Here is a 23,370-nt window from a genome sequence, read left to right as displayed (position 1 = left end):
GCGGCGGGAGGCGGCTCCGCTCCGCTCCGCTCCGCAGCGCCCGCCCCGCTCCCGCGCCCGCGCCAGCGCGCGGCGGGGCGCCACGGAGAGCCACGCCCCCAGCAGCCACTGGCCACGCCCATAATACCCCGTGGCCACGCCCTCACGGCCACAGCGCCACGCCCCTAACGCTCCGTGGTCACGCCCCCATACCGACTTGACCACGCCCCTAGTACTACGAGGCCACGCCCACCGCGGCGCCGACCATCTCGTCCCGGGGGGAGAGCAGCCGGAAGGAACCATTGCTGGAGGGGGGGGGGGGAGCGGGGTGCAGCCCCTCCGTGACACCCCAAAATCTTCCCGGGACACTGAGACAACGCCGGAGGGGCCCCAGAATTATCCTCACACCTCCAGGGGCACCCAGGCAGGGCTCCCGCAGCTCCCCAGCACCAGCACCCACCACATTTCATTTTCCCACCAGCCCATTTTGGGGAGAATCACCCCAAAAAATAAATAACGCTGCCCTCACGCCTTGTGCCCGCAGGATTCTGGCAAATTCCCCATCCCGCAGCACCACACTCAGAGGCGACCCTTCCGTCAGGACATGGGGGGGCTGTGGCTGTAGGGCATCACTGAGAGCTCAGCTCCTGATAAATTGTTTTCCAGGTGGTAAATATTATTTTCCAGGCAATAAATATTATTTTCCAGGCGATAAATATTATTTTCCAGGCAATAAATACTGTTTTCCGGGCAGTAAGTATTGCTTCCCAGGCACTGCCCAGCCCATGGAGTGTCTGCCACCGCAATGAAAAGCCATGGGGGGGGGGTGTAACTAGGGGCAAAAACAGGGAAAAAAGCAGATGGGGACTGACTGGGGCGATGCTGAGCTGTGAACACAGGACAAATAGGGGGAGGGAAAATGCTGAAGTTGGAGAAAATCCCCGCATTGTCCCCGGGGGTGCATTTTCCTGCAGGAGCAGGGGGCTCTGTGGGAGGCTGGTGGTGCCGCTGCGAGCCCACGCTGGGTTTCCACCTGGAGCAAGGCAAGCACCCGCTGGGGAAACCCGGGAAATCCTTCCCACCTACAGGTGGAAAGCCTGTGGAGGTTTAAAACCTGCACAGCTCACCCCCAGGCACACCCAACCCCAACACAACCTAACCCAAACGTCTGGGTTTGGGGAATTAAATGCATCCTGGGGTGGTTTTGGGGGTCCCCCCCTGCTGCAACGCAGGGCTGCTGCTGGACAGGCCAGAGGGAAGCAGCACCACACACACGCCACCCAAAGCCCCAAAATCTCACGTACTGAGTACGAAGAAAGGCTTTTTGTGCCTCCTTGTGCGTCTGGAAATGCCACCGCTGAGCTTGGTGTCCCCAGGGAGGGTGAATCCCGACCCTCCTGGCTTCAGTCCCTTGGTGAGGGCACAAACGCCTCTCACAAGCCCTGCTCAGGCAAAAAATGCACCCGAAGTGCCCCACTATCATCCCCCAGTGCTCCGGAGCCCACGGCGCAGCCCCAGCCCCCCGGCCCACCAGCACCACAAAGCCCTTCTCTCCTCCCAAAGCACGCTCCTGGTGGGTTTCTGTTCGCCACGTGGCCACCGCCATCCCGGGAGGCTAGCCCTGAGAGGCCTCCAGCTCCCGCCAGGATGCTTTGCTTCATGCTCCTCGCCTGTGTTTCAGCTGAAAACGCGGAACTGAAACCCGAGGGGCTCGGGTGTCACCACAGCTGTGCTGCGCTTGGGGCCTGCTGGCAGGGAGAGCTCGGGGCGTGGGGCCGCTCGCCCAGCTGGCAGCGAACATCAGCCGGGCCACGGGGCTCGGTGACAGCTCCATTTTTCACGCTGGCTCTGGTTGTGGCGGCGGCCATCTCAAAGCATCCCCGGCACCACCCTGGCTTCGTAAACCAAACCGCGCTCTGGAAAGGTCGAGTTGCAGGGCCCCGGGGACGTGAAGGTGCTTGGGCATTGCAGGATGAAAGGGGTTGTTCCCATCTTGCCATCCCGTGTCCCAGTGTGGGATCGGAGGTGTGGTTCCTGCCTGTGGGAGGTGAGGGGCAGCAGGAGGGGAGGGTGAGAGCCCCTGGCCTCTGCTGAGCACGGGGACACGAGGGGAAAGGGAGGTTGGTGACAAGTGCACAGAGCAAACAAGACATGGGAGAGAGAAACGTCTGCTGGAGAAGGGACTTTGACTGATCCTGAAAATAAAATTAAAAAAAGGCCAGAAATCGTTGTTCACAAGTGCATGGAGGTAGAAACATCGCAAACAATCCGATCCGAGCTGCAAAACAGCTGTCAGGCGGTGAGGAAGGTGCACATCCTGCCTCGTGGCTGTCACCCACCAAAGGCAGGCACCTGCACACCCCACCCGCTGGGCACCCTCGCCCCACGGGGCAGCCCAGCCCCGTGCCCCATGTGCCCTGCCCTTTGCCCCCCCGCGGTGCCCCCCACGCCCCTGCAGACGCCAGTGGTTCTGCAGCGGGCACTGTGCCCGGCGCCTCCACCGCCCGCGGGGACAAAGCGGCTTTGTGCAGGGCTGGCTGGGCATTTCCAAGCCGCGTGCCCTCACCACGCTCCCAGGCTTTCCCCCCGCACACCAGGGAATGGGGACCCCTTGGTTTTGCTCTGAGGGGGCACGGAGGAAGGCAGAGGCACACAGAGACAGGGCACGATGCTGGTTGTACCTCCCTGGTGGACTCCAACACCTCTGCAGGTTCCTCGATCTTCCTCCCAGAGCATCCCATCCCTCCCAAAACCCTCACCCCACAGGGAGGGACCCTCAGGACCCTCCCAAGGCCACCCAGGCATGGAGAGAAGCGCTGGCTGGGGCAGGAGCAGGGCAGCCCACGGAGAGCCCGGCAAGGCTCGGTCCTACCATCCCTCCTCCTCCAAGAAGTCACGGCTCCCCAGAAGATCTCCCAGGCACTTTATTTGCTCAGCAGCCAGCAGCCATCACAGCCATCAAGGAAAAAAAAAAATAAAAATAAAAATAAAAATAAAAGCCCAAGGCAGCTGCGAAGCCTCCCGGCTGCTCCCTTCGCAGGGTATGAGATGCAGGTTGGGGCTGTTCGTTTCTCCAGGCCATCTCCAGTCCTAATTGTGGCCTGGAGGCACCAGCCTCCTTGTGGAGGGTCTTCCAAGTCAGCCCTCGGTTAACCGATGCTCTCTGCTGGATTGTCGGAGCAGTTGAGAAATGCCATCCTGCGCAAACCCCCACCACCCCCTCCCCATGCAGTTAGAGCAGAAATTGAATGCACAGAGAACACAAATTGGGCAGGAGCAGCCGGCAGGGAAGGAAATGAACCACCTGAAGGGGACAAAGCCTTGGGTCTTGCAAACAGGGTTACAATTCCTTTCACCAGGTGCTATTTTCACATCCCTTTACTCCCGCCTTGCCTCTATAAGAGCCCCACCACAGCTCCCCTCCTCGTGAAGCAGCATCAAGCCATGAACAGAGGCAGCAACCAAGCAAGTCTCACGGCACAGGCCAGCCCTGTCCTTGCTCACGAAGGATTACAGCCTCTGGGCCCTGCAAACCCAAAACGCAGAGCCAGATTCATCCCGAGCCTTGTCCTTCCAGGGCTTCCCTCCCCGTGCCTCTGCTTCCCTTGCAGGGAAAAAGAGCCCCCAGGGAACGGCACCAAAAGCGTGGGGGCTCTGGGGTTAGTGGCGTGCTCCCCCCTGTCCGCCCCCCACCCCAAAACCCCCCGTGACTGTGAGCAGCCCTCGGCAGGGGTGGGAAAGGAGTCCTGCTGGACGGACCCCCCCTGCTAAACCCTAACCAAACCCAGGCTCCCTACACCCCGTGTGGCCATCACTGGCCCTCGGCCAGGCCAGGGGCTGAGCCAGCGCCGGGGCCGGGCCGGGCGAGCTGCCGCAGGTCCCTCACGGACCTCACGGCCCACTGGGCCAGCTCCCGCAGCACCCCCAGGCCCCGCAGCTTCTGCTCGAAGAGGCTGAGGCGAGGGGGCGCGGGGGGCCCGTCCCCTTCGTCACCGGGGGGCCCGCGGCTCTCCAGCTCCAGCAGCTCCTCGAGGTGGTAGGCGAAGGCCGAGACTTGCAGCAGGACGGCCGCCAGCGCCCGGCCCAGCGCGGCGTCGGCGTCGCCCAGCTGCTCGCGCTGCTCCTCCAGCATCTGGGCCAGCAGCGCGCGGAAGGCCCGGTACGCCGCCAGGTTGTCCAGGAGCCGCTGCGTCCCCGTCTGCTCGCTCCAGTGCTCCGCCGCTGCCGCCGGCACCCCCTCCACCGCCGCCACGCTGACCGAGGCGTCCAGGCCCTGCCGTTCCACCTGCACGGGGAAAAACACAGCCGGGGCTCAGCGGCGCCGGGAGAAACAGGGACCTTCAGCAGCCCCCTGCTGCCACCCCGAGCCGTGATGATTTTGGGCACGGGGGCAGCTGCTGAAAGGCAGAAGATCACCCCAGCACCAATCCGCAGTGTTGAGACCCCAAGGCGGAGGCGTTGGCAGCATTTCGTCCCAAAGCTCAGCGGCTCGGCCGCGTGCCAGAGGCCCCGCGCCCCGTCACAGCCGCCCGGCGTCAGACCCAGACCCCGCTGGCAGCAGCCTCGGGGCGCGGGCAGAGATGAACTCACGTAGATGTCCAGGAGGTCGGCAACGTCCGCACGCATCTTCCTGGCCAGGCGGATGCCGCGGCTGCACAGGTCGCGGCGCCGGAGGGTGGTGGCCGAGGGGGTGTCTGCTGCTGCCATGGCCCAGGCGGTCGTCCCGGGCTCACGGCGCGGCGCCCGCCTGGCCCAGGAAGGACAATCCCGTGCTGAGCTGGTGCATTCCAGCCGGGAGCTCTGCTCACGCGTCCGCTGGCCCGGCTCTCCCCCTCTTCCGTGCCTGGGGCCTGGCACGACGCTGCGAATTCCCGCCTCTGGGATCAACAGCAACAGATTATTTCCCTAATTCCCCCACGCTTTGCCACTCTCTAAGCCTGTTGCCCGGAACGGTCTCGCCCAGCAGCAGCAGGAGGCTCTCCCAGCCCCGGCTCGGACCCTCTCCTGCCTCCCCGCAGTGAAATGAGCGCCGGGCTGAGCCCCCAGCCCCGGCCCCATTCCCCCTACTCAGGCCAGAGCGCGGGAAACCGCTGCCGGGAAGAGGCGAGCAAAGCCGGGACGTTGCTCAACAGCAGCAGCCTGGGGCCTGAGCAGGGCACAGGGGACACGGGGACACCCAGCCCCGGCTGTGGGATGGGGTGCTATTCACCCCAAACCCCTCGGGGCTTCAGGGCCCTGCCTGGTGCCCTCTTCTCGCTGCATGCCCCCCAAACCCAGCCACCATTCCCTGCAGGGGCCTGCCCTGAAGCAGAGCCACAGACGAGGCCCTTGATTTCCCCCCCCCAAACACAAGCACCACACAAAAACCAGCCCTCTTGGGGTTTATTTGCTTTTTCCTCAAGATGTTTATTTTGGTTACGTGTTACCCAGCTTAAGAGAAAATGGGAGTTGAAAAGCAGCTTCCCTTTACAACCGCACCACGATGAGCCCTGCCCTGGCTTGGGGCTACCGGGGAGAGGCTCAGGGCTACCAGGGGGGACATGGGGGCTAGCAGGGATGGGGGGCAAGCCCCAGCCCCCCCGGGTTAGCCCAGCAGCACCGGTGCCACCTGGTGGCTACTGCAAAAAGCGCTGCCGAGCCCCCTGCCCGCAGCCCACCCCACCGCACGCCTGCAGGAGAAAGGCCCTGGCTTCCCTCAGGGGGAGGAGGAGAAAAAATAATAAATAAATACAGGGGAAAATACAAAAAGAGTTTATTGCAAACTACTACAATAATTTATTGAAGCAAACTGCATGCGAGTGAAGGAGAGACGCCGTGGGAAGGGGCAGCAGGAGGGCTGTGTCAGTTGTAGGGCAGGGAAGGGCAGAGGAAAGGAGTTACACCAGTCTCTCCTGCAGCAGGGCGAGCAGGCTGTGGTTAGAGGACAGGCAGGCAACCCGCCGAGACCAGAAAAAGAAAAAGGGAAGCTATGAGGGGGCGCATGGGAGGGCGAGGCAGGGATCAGAGGTCTCGAGGCCAGGAATGAGGTGGGAGGCAAGCAAGCTGCTGGGTCCCGCAGCTGCTGACCCAACTGCACTGCTCTGCTCAGGGCAGCAGGGGCAGGCGCAGGCCGAGGCAGGCTCCCTCGCCTCCCAGCCACGTGCTGCGTGTTGCAGCACCACCGGGGAGCAAGCTGGTGGCCCAGAAGCATTTTAGTGTCAATCTCGGAGAACAAAACCCCAAGCTCTCCCTTTAGTGTTCTGTGCAAGGCTCTGCCTGCTCCGCTCCTCTCGCGGGGGCGATTGCAGGGCCTAAGAAGCAGCAGAGGGGCTGCAGCAACCCGGGGACAAAACAGGCAGCCCCTACAACACTGGCACACGCCCTACAGGCAGCGGGACTCAAGGCAGGAGAGGTGTTTGCCCCCACGGCTCCGGTCAGGACACCCTCCCTGCTGGTGGGAGAAACCGTCAGGGTTGGGTCTGAACCTCTCTGTGCTGTGACCCTTTGGTTTGGAAGGTGAGTGGGGAGGGGGAAAGCCAGTTGGCCACCCTCCAACTCTGCCCTGGAAATCACAACAAATTGATCCAAGCAGGGAGCTGTATCACCCCAGCTAAGGAAACTGGCTTGTGTGGCTCACCACCACCCCACTGCGTGCCTGCCGTGTGCAGTGTTCCAGGAGCTGCCTGCCCAGGGGTGCTGCAGCCCTCCTGCCTACCCCCAGGAGAAGCACGCTCAAGGAACAGAGGCTGCTCACACCCAGGGCACGAGACACCGGGGTTGCAAACTGCCTGAGCAAAAGCTGCCCCCACACCAGAAGCATTTTGGCTTGTTCTGACACAGACGTGGATGTCAGTGGGGAAGGGAAAGGGGAAATCAGGACAAATGACCCCATAAAAGCTCTCAGGCTCGGGCCAGAGCTGGATTTCCAGGCAGCGCAGGGGACAGAGTGGGTGGTTAGAGTCAGTTTCCTGTAAGAGTTTCCAATTGAATTCCACATTTTATTGCTGTTCTCCAGACCCCAGACACCCGATTTTGCCTGGCTGCTGTGTTACAGACCGATTTGCTAACCGTGCGCTTGGACAGAACACCTGGGCTCTGTTCCAAGCACATAAACCCAACCAAAAAAAATGAGAAACAAGTAAACCAACAAAAAGCCCAGGTTATTTTTCACCTCTTCCAAAAAAAAAAAAAAAAACACTAAGGATTCAAGGCCACTGAGTCTCCACACACAGTTTCAGAGAACAGAGCGAAAAAGATCCGAGTCTAAATACCAGACGTGTCACATCCTCTCCGAGGGTGCGGGTCTGTCCCAGCTACGCCAGCAGGCGACACTCAAGCTACCGGGCTCCAGGGAAAGCAGGGGCGCTCTGTGCGGGAGTGAGGAGCTTCGAGCACACAGCTGCACAGCGCTCCCCAGAACGGAGGCAGGGAGCGAGCCGACGGCCCCTTCCTCCTCCCTCAGCCTATCGCCTTGGATAAATCTGCCTGACACGACCGTACCCGGTCTCTGCTTCTGTATCTTGTGCCTAGACCCAGAAAGGAGAGGCAGAGGTGGATGAGGAGCACGGCATCCCCCGCCAGCAAGCGGCTCACAACGGCCCTAAGTCACGAGAACAAGTTCCTGGCTAACGATGTCCTTCCCCGCGAGGCTACGGAGCCAGGGGACGCAGAAAGAGCACTTAATGCAAGGAGCTGGGAGGGAAGGAGATGACAGCCAGCCGTTCCAGCACTCACCTCATCCTCCTGCTAAAACGCTGCCGCAAAGACTCCCACTGCAAACGGGCTCTTCTCCGGGGGCTCTCCCCCGACTCTGGGGAAGCTACGAGAGAGATCTGACTCCAGAACACTGCCTTCCCTCAGCTCTCCTCCCAGCGGCTCTCAGGGTGGCACAGCATGCTCCCTGCGACTCCCTAGCGTGAAGGAGCCTCCTGGGGAACAGCCCAAACCCCTGCCACCCCCACCCACCGCCAACAGAACTAGAAAATACCGACCCTTTTTTATCAATAAATAAAGGAATCTCGTTACCACAACACAAAAACGAAACATGTTCAAAGTGCAAATTACTGTCGTCAAACTGGGATGCTCCTCCTTGCCTCTCCCACGCAGGGCTCCCGTAGCCCCCGGGGCCTCTCCAAGCAAACATGATCTACGAGCCAGGGCGTTCCCTCAACTTCCTGCCAGAGACAGCGCGGAGGAGCGCGGTGAGGCCGGGGACGCGTGCTCCTCCACAGCTCACCCTGCCGAGGGGGCCTAAAGTGCCAAGCCAAACTCCCAACCCCAGAAGAAGAAGGAGACTGCAAGGACCAGAGTGCAGTGGTGCATAGAAGTTGGGACCACGGGGCGGAAGGGAGTCCTAAGAAACTCATCCAGAGCACACCGAAATGCTTTCTAGTTTGCAAGTGGGGCCACGTCAAGAAAGGCATCTGCTTTGGGGCAGAGCAAAGGGTTTTCCGGCCATTCCCCCTCCCTCGGAGAAATCCATCGCTCAGTCCAACTTGCTCTGGTAACGGCAGCGTGTGCCCCTTTCCTAAAAGGAGCAGTGACAAGACAGAAGTGGGTGGGAGAAAGAGGACGTGCCGTGATCCACGCCGGAGGAGAGCAGACCCTTCGGTTATTTACTAGTATTTTAAGTTTTGCTTCACTTTTCTCTTTCAATACGCGTCTCCATTATTTTTCCTTTTAAATACAGAGTCCGAGCTGTCCCAGCACCCACGTGCTCCCCGCCCACTAGGGTCCAGTGGAGTCTGAATCTTCGATGAGCACCTCCGTGGTGGCTCCCAGGATCTCTGTGTTCATGACCAGCCCTTCTGGGGTCGCGCTGCTGCCGCTGCCCACGAAGAGCTTGCCGTCAGCCACCAGGCTCACGCGCTCCGCCCCGCCGCAATACGTCTTGGGCATCCCGTCGGGGTTCAGCAGCAGGCAATCCGCCGGGGCAGCGCTTCCCAGGGGGTCGGGAAGAAGGGGGAGGCCCTGGCCATCGGTGGGCGGTGCGATGGCCTCGGGGTTAGTGCCCAGGATGTCAGTGCTGGTGATCAGGGCACCCGCGTTGGCGGCCAGCGCTTCAGCAATAAGCACTTCGGGGTGGCTCTTGGCTTTGTGGGCCACAACGCTGTCCTTCTTCTCGAATTTCTTGCCGCAAATGTTGCAGGAGAACTGGTAGAAAGAGTCGGCGTCGTGCTTCTTCATGTGCCAGTTCAGGGAAGCCTTCTGCCGGCAGGTGAACCCACAGATCTCACACCTGGGGAAGGGGAGAAGGGGGAGGTCACAACAAAGGGACATCGGCACGCGTTTGTGTAGACGGAGGCAGCCCAGGCAAGCGGCAGGGGCTCATTAACACGGGATGCCACCACGGCGCCAGCTCTTCCAGAGAGATTTACAGGGGCTTACTCATGCTCCTCAGATCTGAGGCACTGCCCGAAGGAACAGGTGAGACAACAAGCAGCAATCCTAACGCTCCTACAGCTGCGTGTTTAAAGGGAGCTGGGAGGCCAGGAACAGGTCCCAGCCCTGCCTTCAGAGCTGACCCTGCTCTCAGAGCAGGCCAAGAGCAGATACATCCACGGGTCACTCAGGAGGGTAAGAGACACTGAGGTACTCACTGCAAGGGCTTCTCGCCCGTATGGATCATTCGGTGCACCGCCAAGTTATGAGAACTCTTAAACGCCCGGGCACAGTACTCGCAGATGTAATCCCTTTGATCTGAAAAGCAACACCGGTCGCAGCGTTACTCCCCTGCAGACCTGCCGGCTCTCCCTGCCCTCGTGCTGTAGGCAAAGCTGCCCAGGAAGCAGCAGAACGAGAAGTGCTGGGAGGCCAGCAGACAGCAAGGGAGGAGGCGTCCCACAGGACACCACAGAAACTGCAGGAGAGTGAAGGCACGATTAACACTATGAGCTAAGTATCCATTCTGACCAGTGCTGAAGGGTGGCAAATTAGGATAAAGCTTGGCTTGTTTTATCCCTCTCCAGAACCCCTGGATGATACTTGCCAGAGGGTGAATCAAGAATTCCATAGCCCATTTCCTTTCATTTCCTTAAAAGATTGTAATCTCGAAGTGCGTAACATTCTTGCGCTGCTGCAAGTCTGTACCACCTGCCTTAGCACTCTGTCCTTCAGCACTGGAGGTTTCCCCCCACCCTTCCTCTGTTCCACGACCCAGGGAGGAGTTTGGATCTGTCTCCCACCTCCCTGTACCTGTGTGGTGTTTGGCATGCCGCAGCAGCTGCTTCTGGAGGCGGAAGAGCCGGCCGCAGGAGGGATGGGGACACACGTATTTTTTCTTCAGCAAGTGCTGGTACTTGATGTGATGCTGAAAAAGGAGAGTGAAAGGCCGTGAGCTCTCTTGACATGGCTAAGACGATGGCTGAAGCACTCTGATCCCAGAGGGCCCCCCTCCACAGTGAAGGGCCCTGACGCAGATGGCCCTGCCCTGCCCTCACGCGTATGCCACCGAACAGCAGAACATCTCGGCCCACCTGCAGGTACCGTGGGTGAGCCAGCACGGTGCCACAGCCTTCCATCTCACAGCGGACGTACTGTATCGGGGGCTTCTTCCTAAGAGGCCGGTAAGGAAACGAGCAGAGAGGTCAGCTGAGAAATCCGAAGGGAAGGCAGCATGAGATCAATGAATGTGAGTGCAGTTCGGTAACGTGAGAGCAGTTTGGTAACCTGAGAGCACGGCATCACTGCTCCAGTATTCCTGCTTGGGCTATGCTTATAGAGATTCTGGCCAACAGTCCGCTCTGTTCCTAGAACTATCTGAGGGCTCTCAGAGCTGGAAAAAACCCAGATGCAAAGCTCCCCAAAACCTCACCTCTGTACGCTGCCAAGGCAGGGATCAACTCAGGTAAGATTAAAAAAATGGCTGGGAAGAAACCAAACTTAACACCCACAGGGAAAAAAAGGGAAGGGAAGCAGGGAAGTCAACACATGCTACTATTTTTGTTCCTCCCCTTAATGCAGATTTCTGCATTGTGTGAGAGAGATGCCTCTAAGACGATTAACATCTGTGTAGGACACGAAGGAAGCAAGTCTTCAGACCAGAACTGAGTAGGGGGGATTGACTTACCTTCTCTTGGGCAACCTCGGGCTCTTGTCATCCTTTCTTCTCCTTCCCCTCCTGCAGCAGTTACAGAGAGAATTGAAAGAGGCCACTTTACATCGGTACTGCGCAGAGGTTTTCAGCTGTGTGCTCCAACACTACAGAACCCTTCTGCAATGTTAGGCTGAAAAATAACACTGCACCCAGCAACTCAGAATTAAACAGGCACCCGCTCTGGGTCAAAGTGGCTGACGAGCTACCAAGGAGTTTCAAAGGAGTTATTACTCGTGTGGTAGATGGGCAGGTCCCCTAAGGAAAGGGAGTAACCAGGCCTTCATGTGAATTGTCCCTGCATTTTGCGCAGCTCCTGCATCATGCGGAAGACCAGTCCCTGTGAAAGTGATCCTCACGTTTTTGATACCTGGGTCACTTCTTTTTTTTCCTGCGTGGCATTTGTTGGTTATGACAGAGCTCACACCACTCTACCACTCCCGATACAGCCAAGTGAATTGTGGTTGCAAGACTAGGGCTGAACGTAGAATTCAGAACATTTTCCCGCATTGCCTCAGCCCATCATTCACAACCCATCAAACACCAGTGAACAGGTACCAGGCAGCCACAGCCCAGCAGGCTGTGGTTACAAATTACCAAGTCTTCTGCCACAATAAAGTGAGGAACTGCTATTTTAAAAACCCTCTACCAGGCATCACACGCTTCACATTTTTCTTTCAAACCTGCGACTGTCTAACCAACTTGCAGCCCTTGATTAAATTCAGGCCTTTCCAGGCTGCACGTGAGCACGCAAGATTCTGCTTTTATAGGTTCCTGCTGCAGGCAGACAGCAAGCTATCACCTCGTTAATGCAAGCTCTAGATAAATCAATAAAGGCCAAGTTTGATGCAGATTCAGAGGAAGGCAATATTCTTGAGCAATAAATGCCTTATGTGGTTTGTTCTCACAAGCCCTCCCATTTCCTAATGATTTTTTTTATAAACAGATAATTTTGCCCACACAGTCCAGAACTGATGGTGCCTTTTATTTCCTCTGCTCTGTTGGGCAACATTTCATACCACGTGAAACACGTCAGTCTGGGAGGCTAGGAAGAAAGGGATTGATAGTCTAGCAGCTATTTTTCAGTTGCCTGAATTACCTATAACAGCTTACACACCTGTCAAGACAAAATAGTCTATGCTCTGAGCAGACCTGCACCTACATGTAAAATAAAGCCCCCAGGCAACAGCTCTACCCCGGACAGCGCGCCTGCTTGATCACACTGCTGCACCAAGACACTGAACAGCAGACTGATGCAGTCTTTTCTAGACTGCATCGAGACATCTTTATCGATGGTGAGGCCATGCCAGTCAACAAGCTGAGCAGGCACGCAGCATTCAAGCCAAGCCTTCAGAGGCTGCACAGGTTCTTATGGGCAAAAGCAGCACCAATCCAACAACACAACCACAAGCCTCCGAAAGCCACCGGTAGGAGGAGAAAACCTTCTCAAAAATACAAACATCCGTACTTCCCTCCACAATAAATGGGTCCTGCTACAGCTTCGAAACAGCACCAGAAGTTCCAACAGAGGTGTGCAAAGCCCCGCACCGCAGGCCAGCAGAGGGAGCCACATTTGCTCCCATTTCTCATGGATGAGACCAAGTACAAGAGCTGTTTTTTTTTCCAGCCTACCTCAAAGAATTCTTTTGACCCTGACACAAATCCAATTTCCCTCATTTGCCAGAAGGCAAGCTTCAGAATGGAGTTCAGGTGCGAGGACACTCATGTATTTTGAGGCTCCACTCAAAGTACCAGTGACCAACTGGGCAATCTAAGTTTGTTCTCTGTTCCTCCAAAAGAAGAGAGAACCCAGCAGTTCTTCCCGAGCTTTGTTATGTTAGTCCCAGGCATACTGAAATGACACTTCCCACACGATGTGAACAAAGCGCTCTCCCATCTGTCTCCAGGCACACAACAGAAGAGAACTGGCCTTCCCAGACTGGCTTTCTAACAGCCTAATACACATCAGCCTAGCACACTTCAGACATCACAGCTGAAGCCTGTTTTTTTAAAAATTCTCTGAAGTATTTCACAGGATGTGGCCACATCCAGGTAGGCTGACTACACCACACCATGGGGGAGAAAAAGAAAAAAACTTGCCTGAACTAAATAAAAACATGAACTATTTTTCCTTGCCGAACATGGGCAGGACACTACGAAGCAGTACTTCTGTAAGAACAAGAGGCTCTGCCCCATTGTCTTTAAAACCATGAAGGGGGAAAACAACAGCAACAAAAAATGCTCTTGTATGCTACCACGAGTGCAAAGTGCATAACGCACACTGGTACATACAGTTACAGAGTTGTACTCACTTCCTTGGCGGCTCTTCATCTTCATGAAACTCACTCTCTTCTTTTACCTCTACTTTAATCTCTTTCTGCTTCTCTTTTTCCTCTTTCGCCTTGCCAGCTTTTCTCCTTTGCTTTGGGGTTTCCCTACAAAGACACAACCACAGTGTATTACTCCATGTTAAGTGGCCACCCGCGTGTATTCAAAGACACCCTCGTGCCTTGCTCTCCTCTTAGCTTCTTCCGAGCACCTCTGGCTGGCAGTGCCTGGTTCTTCGGCATGTTAACACCAAGGGCTTCTCACCTTCCGCACTACTGAAAAGTAGAGCCTGATTCTTACAAAGACTTGAGCGAAAACCAAGTAGTAGTTAATATTTTAATCAAATCCCATTTTTCTCATCTGGAAGTAGGGTCAAGGAAGAACCTGAAGCCGGCAGGGCTCTAATAGCTCCAGACCACTAGAGAAGAATGGTCCCAATAGCTGTAGGCAGTAGGGAAGCAGTTCAATGGGAGCCGTTCCACCTTAGCAAGTAGCACAGGTTCTCTGGGCCATATTAGGCTTGTTCAACTGCTATGTCAGATTGTTATTGGCCTACAAACACTAAGTAGGTAATTTAATTTACTTTTCTAGATGGGGCTTGTAGGTCTCATCTCTTGGATCGTCTTTGAAGGGAACTTCTTCCTCGCTGACAAGGATCTCTTCCTCATCATCGCTGCTGGGAGAAAAGGAGAACAGAGGAGCTTAGCAGCAACTTCAGCACTACTGCAAGGACCTTCATGCACCACCCCCAGGACAGGAACGACATTTTTACATGGCACTTCTTCACCCCATGTGACTGGGGAAAGCTAACAGCTTGCACTGACTGAGGAGCATAATGACAGGAGACAACAGGAGAAGCAGAGCAACCCCTTCCTGTGAGCCCAACCAATTACAGCACCTGCTGCAGAAGGAATAGAGCTGTGAGGTCAGATGCCCACCCCTACCAAATACATTTCTTCACACCTCCTGACACCTGCAGTCCATCAGCAATCCAGAACAAAAATACAAAGGTTCGGGACTGCATGAGAACAACTACTATTCTTCCCACAGACCCTGCCACAAGCATACTAAAAGCTTGAAATTGTATTTTCCCCCCCTTCTTGACATTAAATATGAAGAAATACCGTGCAGTAAGAGCTTCCTACCTGATTCCAGCTGGAGACTGATGCTCTTCCGTGACCTCTGAAAGGAAAAGTCACCAGTAAGTTTCATCGTACGATCTCTGCAGTGAGCTCATCTGTCTTGAGATACCTCCACTGACACTCAGCACCAGGAGCACTGGTGGCAGAAGGTGCCCATGACACAGCAGCACCACGCCTGTACCAGCCACGTACAGCTCCCCAAGTCACACCCACGTGCAGCTCCCTTCAGAGATCCCCAAGATCTGCCTGTCTCCAGGCACCGCCTACCTTCCGTGCCAGGGCTGCCCACGTACCGTACTCAAGCTGGTCCACGTTGGGTTCTGACTTGCAGACGAGCTGCAGGGAGCCGGTCTTGGACCTGGAGGCACGCAGGTTCTCGGTGTCGCGCTGGCGGGCCGTGGCGGCCGACCTGCTGCTGCGCCAGCTTCTGCTGGGCCGGGCTGCGCCGGCAGCGGAGCCATGGCTGAGGGGGCTGGAAACCTCCTCCTCTTCCTTCTCTTCTTTGGGATCTGAAACACAAGTTGCAATCCTGTTAATAGGAGTAAAGGTAAACCCCACGGCTATTTCAGGCCCCTTGCACAGTGTGGAACAGCACTGCCTCCAATTGCCTCTGAGTAAAGACACAAATATTTAAAAATAGCTCACGTTTGCCTCTGATAAAGGCTTGTAGGATGATTATTTGCTGGCTCTGAACTCCCCTGGGCTATACAGACATCTATAAACCTCAGCAACTGTTTAATGACAGAGTAGTTTCAAAATTGGCCCGTATTAGGAGGTGTGTCTGGAGAATCCCCCAAACCCTTACTTAATCCAAAACGTACACCTGGTAATAATCCAGAGGAGTCCAAACTGGATGTTTCTGGTCTTGTGCTAGAGCAAGAAGCATCACAAGTACCACTAGCCTGAGGTCTCTGCACTCATTTATGGCTTCTGCAGGTGGTTTCTTTTTGGCTGACCTCCAGATAGGCTTTGGCAAGATAAGAGAGCTGCCTAAAATTATACATGAGCAAGTTCATCCCTCTAAAAACCAAGACTTCCAAGTACGGTTCACCTGATTTCACTTTCTGGTGGTTGCTGGAACACCAGGCCTTGATGAACTCAAATGCTTTTTGATATTTCACCAACGACGTGCTAAAGAAATCCATCCCAAGCAGCTGGCTGGGCTCCGTACTCCAGGCTTGTCTCTGCATTAGCACACGAAGCACCCGCATTGAGGCACAGAGCCTGTGCTCTGAGGCCCTCCTTTTTACTTACATCCCTTTTCACAGCTGTCTGGTTTGGGGGGGACTGTGCTGCCCAAGCAGCAGCCAGCAGTACCCCTGTGCTCAGGAACTTCCCGAGCACCTGCTTGCAAACTCAGGGCATAGTCCTTCAAGGATGGGCTGGGGAGCAGCCCTGCTGAGGAGTAAATCCCCAAAACCAGGCTCCACAAAGCACGCAGCAGGGAGATGAGGGGCTGTGGCCATAAGCTGAGACAAGCAGGTTTGTCGGGACACAGGAAAAGCAGTTTTCCCCAAGAGGACAGCCAAGGGCTGGAAGAGGGGCTTGGAAGCACGGCTGTGCGACCTCCATCCTTGGAGGGCTTCAAGACCTGGATGGAAAAAGCCCCTGAGCAATAGGATGGGAACTCCAGGTTGAACCCAGGACCAGAGACCTCCTGAGGTCCCCTCCCATGCAAATGCTTCCCTAATTTTGCATCAAACCTTTTGAATTGAACTTCTAGCATGCTGTTTGGTTTGGGTCCCTCATTCCCCACATCCTTATTAACTGAGCTGGAATCACCAACCTCTGAAAAATCAGAAAGAATAAAAGGATATGAGGCCTCACAAGCTCATTGTAAAAGAGCAACCAAGTCTTTTGTCTTACATATATATACAGCAAAGTCAAAGCATGAATTACAACCAGGAAACCAAAAAAGGTGTATGGATCTCAGACAGACGGAGTTCACAGTTTCAAATCCTAATTGTGAGCATCCTCAGATGTGGATGGTAAATCAAACTCAAAACCACTTTGAAACCACTCTCTAGAAGCATTCCCATCAAGCACCACCATTCTGCCAGCGTTAACACACACTGCTGCTCTCAAAGAGATGGCTGTTCCCTCGGTCACCACTCGTCTGGTGATTTCTTGGTAAGAGCTAGTATTTTATAGATCACGCTTCGGGAGTTGAAGCACACCTCCCTCAGAAGATGTTTCTACACAGTACACCTGAGGCCCACGCACCTAGCATCCTGGCTTCATTTCCCTGAAGTCCAGGTGTTTAATATTAAAGCCTTTCCTCATGACCTCTCATTTTTACTTTGACATCTATGTCAGCACTGTCTACAAGTTTTTGGTTGCCCTTGGGAGCTATTTGTTTAGAACCCTTGGAACTGTACATCCTCCCTACGGCGGGCACAGCTCCCTAAGGCGAGGTTAGAGGTGCACCAGAAACGCATCTGCAACGTACTCAGCTGCAATCAGCACTCACCAAGGCTTGCCCGAAATCTAAAATTTCAAGACAATCCCTAGGTTTTTAATACGTTTCATGACGTTCCCATATCCAAATTTATTTTTTCCCTTCACAGAAGCAGCCTTCTGAGGGACCCAGCCTGCCTGTCCAGAAACTAAAGAACAGCAGAGATGGAAACTGTCTTGGAGAAGAGCAGAACTTCCCGTGCTGCTTTGCTGTCTAGCCCACCTGATTTGGCTTTAGAGGTGACCACGAGGCTCTCAGCAGAGATGCGAGGGCTGTAACTGCACTTTAGGATTCCTCCACACGCCTCTGAGGTTAGGCAGGACGCAGTAGCACTCACATCTGCATCTAGGTCAGGGATCGAGGCTGTTCTCATCTCTGCCATCAGTGGAAGGAGGTAGGAGATGCCCACGTCTTGCAGTTACCTACGGCTTGCAGTAATTAACCCTGGGTACTGCACTGAACCTGGCTAAGCCTAGGCCCTGTGGACGGATACTGCACTGCCCCTCTCCTCCCACAAACGTCTGCACCAAAACCCACATGCTCCTCCGTTCACAGGGTTTGAGTACTTACAGAAAGGAGCAAGCTAAGGTAAAGGGAGTAAGAGTTGTTACTACAGGTAATTGGGCTCTGTTCTTTCCGAAAATGAAGATACTGCTCTAGCGTCTCGAGACTGAAACAAAGAAACCTTTCCATTGGAAAGGCTGCCGTTGATTCTGCATCTACAAGTGGTGCCAGTGCCAACAGCAGTGCTGGACACCAGGCCACACGAACTCAGACCACAGGAGAATGGAAGGGTACACCAGACAACACCAAGGTGCCCCAAGTGAAAAGCACAAAAAACAGGGAGCATTTGCTTGTCGGATCAGCTGTTGCAAAACCAATTACGTGCTTCCCTTTTGGCAGGGCCTGCTGGCCAGTCAGCACATGCAAACCCAGTTAAGACACAGCACTGCCGTCTTCTGCCCAAATCACAGGGCAGGGGGGCAACAGAAGCTCTGAGCTGGCAGAACTCACCTGCCACAGAACGCCCCTGCCCTCACACTCCCCTGCAGATAATATCTGCCTCCTCCAGCTGCCTCTGCAGGAGTCAGTTGCAGGCTGGGTGGCTGCCAGCATCTTACGGGAAGCCAGTCAAGAGATATGGGGAAAAATCCACTTCTTGAAATCCAACCCGTCCTTGTGATCCTTTGGCCAAATCTTGGAGTTTCTCCTACCTCGAACTGCCCCGTAACTAAGTGTGATAAAAGCAGCAGTCCTTCTGGGGTAGTTCACCATCCCGCTGATCCTTCTCAGTGGCCTTCCAGCTAACAGTGTCCAGGGCAGAAAACACATCAATTAGAGCGACAGAGGTACATGAACTCAAGAGTCAAACATCCTTTAACCCCAAAGCTTGTGAAGGAAACACCAGTCAGTGAGAGAAAGGAAGAGAAGGAAGCCTGGGAGGAAATTAGGCGCAAAGCTGTGGCTCTGTTGTAGGAGCTTGGGTCACCAAAAGAACCAACTCTGGGCACTGTTACGCTTCTCTGCGAGACCTTACCCAGTAGCATCCCACCCTCACTCAGCATGCTGGGCATCCCAGAGCCCCACATCATTCATATATATGAATATGAAATATTTATATCCCAAATTTTCCCCTCCGCCTTCAACTCCTGGCAATAAACTCACCCTTAGAAGTCCCCCCCTCCCCCCCGTACCAGAAGCCCACCCCTCAAGCAGGATACGCTCAGGAAGTCACAGAGTAGTTCTCACACTTCCTTGTGCCCTGTTTCTTGCTTCACTCCAGCCACGTCACTCCCTGAGCCATTTCTTTACAGGCGATTCTTCCCAGAAGCAGGTGCTTACTGCCTTTGTTTTTACTCTCACCGGACCCAGCAAGCGTTAAGAGTGTGCCTGGGTCGAGGACGGGAGCAGCGAACACACATCCCACAGCCTGACCTTCCTCCTGAGCGCCGGAGGAACACAGCACCACCCAGGGACGTGCTGCCCTCAGGTTTCGCCGGGGACGAAGGGTGTCAGCCCCTGGAAGCAGGGCTTCTTGCTCGCTCCTGTCGCACGCTGCACATCTCCCAGCTCGGCACCAAGCAGCCTTCTGTAGCGGAGGCACCACGCGTTGCCGCCTACCAGCTCTGCCCTGCTGGCACCTGAAAATCCACTCGATTCCTTCCAGAAACAGGAGGTGTTTGGTACTCTGCATCAGCTTTTTGCAGCCACGCTTGTTCGGATGTTCAAGCTTTTATTTACCAGCCTCCTGTAAGCCTGCAGCAATAAAACATTAACCTTTCTCTGTACAATTAAGTTAAGGGAAAAAGAATATACTATGAATTATTAAGTTTCAAAGTGACTGGTACAAAAGAAACTGTATCACAACATGTATAGGCATCTGACCACAGCCTCAGTATAACATAGTAAACATATAAAACATGTTTAATGCCCCCTGTCGGGGTGGCACAACCAACAAACAAGTCAGGAAAAAAATCCTAGTGTAAGCCTCTATCTGAACAGCTTTTTTTTCCCCTAAGGTCTGAGAAATTCTGTGTACGGGACACAGGAAAATCCTTACAGGAGTCGAAGTAGGCTCGGGCAGCCTGCACTGTTTAAATTCAGCACATTTTTAGAAGGCTTGATTATAAGTCATGTCATCTCTTTCAAAACACTGACAAACGCCTCAAGAAAAGCAGTCATTACCAAAGCAGTGTGAAGCTTTAAGAACACAAATAACGAGGTATAACACGAGCTATCTATCCTACAACACAGCTCTGTACAACTGGAGCCTTACAGTTCTCCATCCCTCCTGGATTTGTGGACTTGGTTGTTTCTCTGACGGTTAGAAGCAGGCTGCTGGAGAGCAGCCTTGTGTTCCCCACACCATTTCACGGTCCTTGAAGAAATGCTCTCTGGCTTCCCCTTCAGCACAGCCTGAAAGCCGGCACGATGGGAGCACAGCTAAAATACCAGCCGCCCACAAATTGCATTACGGTAGCCTCACACCAAAAGAGCAGGAAGAGAAAGAGCGAGGAACAAATCACCAAGACAAATCACCTCTCCCCTTCTCTACCACTCACACTCTTTACTTTTTTTTCCCCTAATAAAAGGGGTTAGAGTCAGAAACCAGTTAGGCTGTAACATTACATCTGAGAAGCGGCTTTCATTTGACTGCTACTACAACTTAACAAGTCAGAGTAAGCACCTGATTTTCAATTTGTGAGAGAAGGACATGGAACACATTAATTACATCGATAGTCCAGTAATTATTCAGGCCTAACAGAAGTGAGAATTATTTCCACGAGAGCACGCGGCGGCGTAGGAAGCCAAATGTGACTTACACAGCTGTATGAATCCGTTTTCAAGCGGAGATTCAACGCTCTACTTATGCCACCAATATTTTATAGGAGCACACGAAGGAAATATTGCGATCGCATGACTAAGCAGGCCGGGCAGGAAACACAATCGGTACGCTGACTTTGCAGCTGCCGTGGCGCACGCCAGCAGGGCACAGCCGCACACCAGCTCTGACACAACGCACCTTCGACTTTACCCTTCCAGTTACGCTTCCCATGGGGCCCGCGCAGACAGACCTTTGTGCCCTGCTCCGCAGCCAACGAGCAGCAAACCCTCTGATCCCATGGCTCTAGCTGAAGGAACACAAACCTTGGCGACTCGCTCCCACGGCACTTCGGTTACGACCGACGGCCCAGATCGGCTGGCATCGCAGCCATCGCCTCTGGGCTTTCCTTACTGACAGCAGCAGCGATTTCACTTCAAAATATAACCTGTGAGACAACAGATTGTACTGGACAAGCCTTGGTGGGACAGGTTTTCCATTTCTCCAGCAGATGCTCAGGACATCACGGCGCGCCGCACTTGCGCCAACTACTGCATGCGGGCTCCAACAGCAGCTGCTGAGCTCGAGCAAATTTCATGTTCTAACCTGGATATAAAACGTGGTAGTAAAGGATAACAGCGTAACGCAAACTGCCACGGAAGGAGATGAATTCCACGTCAGAACACAAGGCAGAAGACGCAAACACTGAACTCCCGGTCTTCACCGGAGCCACCCAGCACTCTTACTGTGACACCAGTTTGCACACGAAGGTCCGTGGCATCTAGACTCAAGAAATTTAATAAGTATTTTTCTTAATCTCACAGTCAAGGACAAGTGAATCTCTCGGAGGCCGAAGTTTAAGAAGGCACTCTCCTAAACAGACAACGAACCCGGGAAGCAGCAGACAGACATCTGCCACTTCCAAGAACGTCCTGAGAGACCGGGGTAAAAATGGGGCAACTCGGCAAGGTAAACACTTCTACTTGCAGGTACTCAAAACACCGGTAATCACCGTTACAATATTTCATGACAGCACTTCTTTGTACACCTATTAAGTGCCAATGCCATGCCTTTTTTTAAAAAAAAACACGTCAACAAAATTCAGCCTAGAAGGACAAAGTGTTTACTGGGTAGAAGGATGGGCAGAGTATTGGCAACAGCAGACGTACACAACCGGCGTCTGAGCTCCACACACGTTGGTTAATTCTGTTTTGGTCTGCAAAAATACACCTCGCCAACTAGAACTGTGACAGATTTCAACACCCGAGCTGAATAACGTTGAAGACTCGTAGGAATAAAGTCAAAGAGTTATAGAATTAGGAGAATAAAAGCAGCCTGTAAATTCTAGGCACGAAAGCCTGCCAACAACTGAGCAGCTCCAGCAGAAAAGGTGAATCCATTTGCACAGGCCTAAGATTTCCCTTGCTATTTCATCCTCTGTCACAATTGCCCATACTAGATCTAAACCAACACTGCATAAAGCCTATTAATTTATTTGGGGGCAGGGGGGAATGACTGCTTATTCTAGGGTAAGGATCAAGGCCCTCTGATACCTTTCTATAGAAAGCTGTTATGTAGATGGACAGAGCTCACAGTGGAGAGCCAGAACTTCTGCTCCTGGCCACTGCTCCCCGTCGTTAAGGCCTTCTTGATGAGGCTCCTTAAGCCACTCCCATCTCTCCCCCCAGCTTCTATCTCATCCCTAAGGGAATAACAAGGCGTAAGATTCACCACCCGCTCGGTACTGCGAGGCTAGAAAAGGACAAGCGTAAATATTTGAGTACACCATCTCCGTACACCTTCCAGCTGTCCCTTGAGCACACACACCTGTACTCCTGACAGCAGCCGAACAGATGCGAGCACGGGTTTTACCAGCTGCTCGAGAGCTGTCAAACCGTGGCACCGTATGGTCTCAGCTTCTGATAGCAAAGTAACACCCTAGTGGTTATTTGGAATAAAGTTTTTGCAAGTTGGGCACACGTAAGCCTCGTTGGCAGCTTGCTGCAGTTCCCCAGTCTTGGGAGAGACCTTGGAAAGAACCCGCACGTCACCAAGCAACAGAGCTTTCCCTGGAAGGGCGATTCAGCAGATGTTTGGCTACCTTCATGGGAAAGCCCTGACTTTCTGGAGGGAATACAACTGCACGAACAAGCATCGAGCCCTTACCTTTACCAGCTGCTTTATCCGTGCACCTGAAAAAATACAAGAGGTAACCGTAAGAGGGAGCTCCTACTGCAGGGCAGCAGAAAAAATAAACTGTGTTAGATGGAAATGTTTTCAAAAGGCTGTTTCCAACCCCTTACACCAACACGGGTTAGTTCATCTGGAAGAAGCTGAAGCAAAATGAGGCTTATACCAACAGGGATTGCTTCACCCAGAGGAAGGTGAACTGGGGGATAAGAGCACAGCAACAAGCCCCAGCCCTACCCACGTTGGTTATACCCACACCGCAGGGACCCCGCTGTTACAGGGGCACAGAGCAGCCCTGCTGTCGAGGGCTGTGCGGCTGTACAGACACACAGCGGGCTGCCAGCCCCAAAACTCCATCAGGACGGGGCTGCGGCCACCCCCCTGGTGGAAAGCAGTCCCGGCACACCCCTGCCCCGGGGCCCGGGGACACGTGGCAGGAGAACGGTGCACGGGGAGGGGGCGGTGACCCCGGGGGGGGGGGGGGGGCGCGGGGGCCCTGGTTCTCACCCGAGGCGGGGGGCGCCCTTCCTGGCTGCAGACTGCGGCTCGGCGGCGGGCTGCTCGGCGGCGGTGGCTGCTCCTCGGGCACCGGGGCTGCTGCGGCGGCGCCGGGGATACTCGGCTTTACGGCGGCGGGAGGCGGCGGCCGCCCCCGAAGCCGAAGCGGCGGCGGCGGAGGCTCGGCCCCGGTCACGACCGCCCCGCAGCACGCGGCTGCCCCCGGAGTCCTCGCCGGGTTCGGTGCCGGGCGCGGGGCGGCGGCGGCCGGGGGGTGCGGCTGGCGGGCCGTGCCCGGGGGTCCCCTCCTCACCGCCCGCCGGCATCGGGCCGGGGAGCGGAGTGGCTGCGGCGGCCGCCCCGCGCTGCTTCCCGCCCCCCC

General features: G+C 54.9%; 2 protein-coding genes across 3 annotated transcripts; both read right to left on the bottom strand.

Moving 5' to 3' along the window:
• Positions 1-2,885: 2,885 nt before the first annotated feature.
• Positions 2,886-5,203, bottom strand: LOC118157406 (ciliary neurotrophic factor-like). Its single transcript, XM_035311715.1, has 3 exons — positions 4,570-5,203; positions 3,753-4,264; positions 2,886-3,603 (listed from the first exon to the last, which is right to left on the bottom strand). The coding sequence occupies exons 1-2, from the start codon at positions 4,684-4,686 to the stop codon at positions 3,791-3,793; spliced, it is 591 nt and encodes a 196-aa protein (XP_035167606.1). The 5' UTR covers positions 4,687-5,203; the 3' UTR covers positions 2,886-3,603; positions 3,753-3,790.
• A 2,776-nt stretch (positions 5,204-7,979) lies between these two features.
• LOC118157405 (E3 ubiquitin-protein ligase ZFP91-like) lies at positions 7,980-23,364 on the bottom strand. Of its 2 annotated transcripts, none has more exons than XM_035311713.1 (11): positions 22,998-23,364; positions 22,467-22,492; positions 14,814-15,029; positions 14,524-14,560; positions 13,962-14,054; positions 13,363-13,485; positions 11,027-11,077; positions 10,434-10,512; positions 10,153-10,267; positions 9,558-9,657; positions 7,980-9,196 (listed from the first exon to the last, which is right to left on the bottom strand). In XM_035311713.1, exons 1-11 carry the CDS (start codon positions 23,312-23,314, stop codon positions 8,686-8,688), a joined length of 1,668 nt encoding a protein of 555 aa, XP_035167604.1. In that variant the 5' UTR covers positions 23,315-23,364; the 3' UTR covers positions 7,980-8,685. The 2 variants fall into 2 exon arrangements, with proteins under 2 accessions (XP_035167604.1, XP_035167605.1); XM_035311714.1 differs by having other exon boundaries at positions 13,962-14,051.
• Positions 23,365-23,370: the final 6 nt, after the last annotated feature.

The sequence above is a fragment of the Oxyura jamaicensis genome (assembly GCF_011077185.1).
Source record: "Oxyura jamaicensis isolate SHBP4307 breed ruddy duck chromosome 5 unlocalized genomic scaffold, BPBGC_Ojam_1.0 oxy5_random_OJ106513, whole genome shotgun sequence".
In the NCBI taxonomy this organism is placed as follows: domain Eukaryota; kingdom Metazoa; phylum Chordata; class Aves; order Anseriformes; family Anatidae; genus Oxyura; species Oxyura jamaicensis.
Note: the sequence above shows the minus strand (reverse complement) of the source record. Positions and strands in the feature narration are given on the sequence as shown.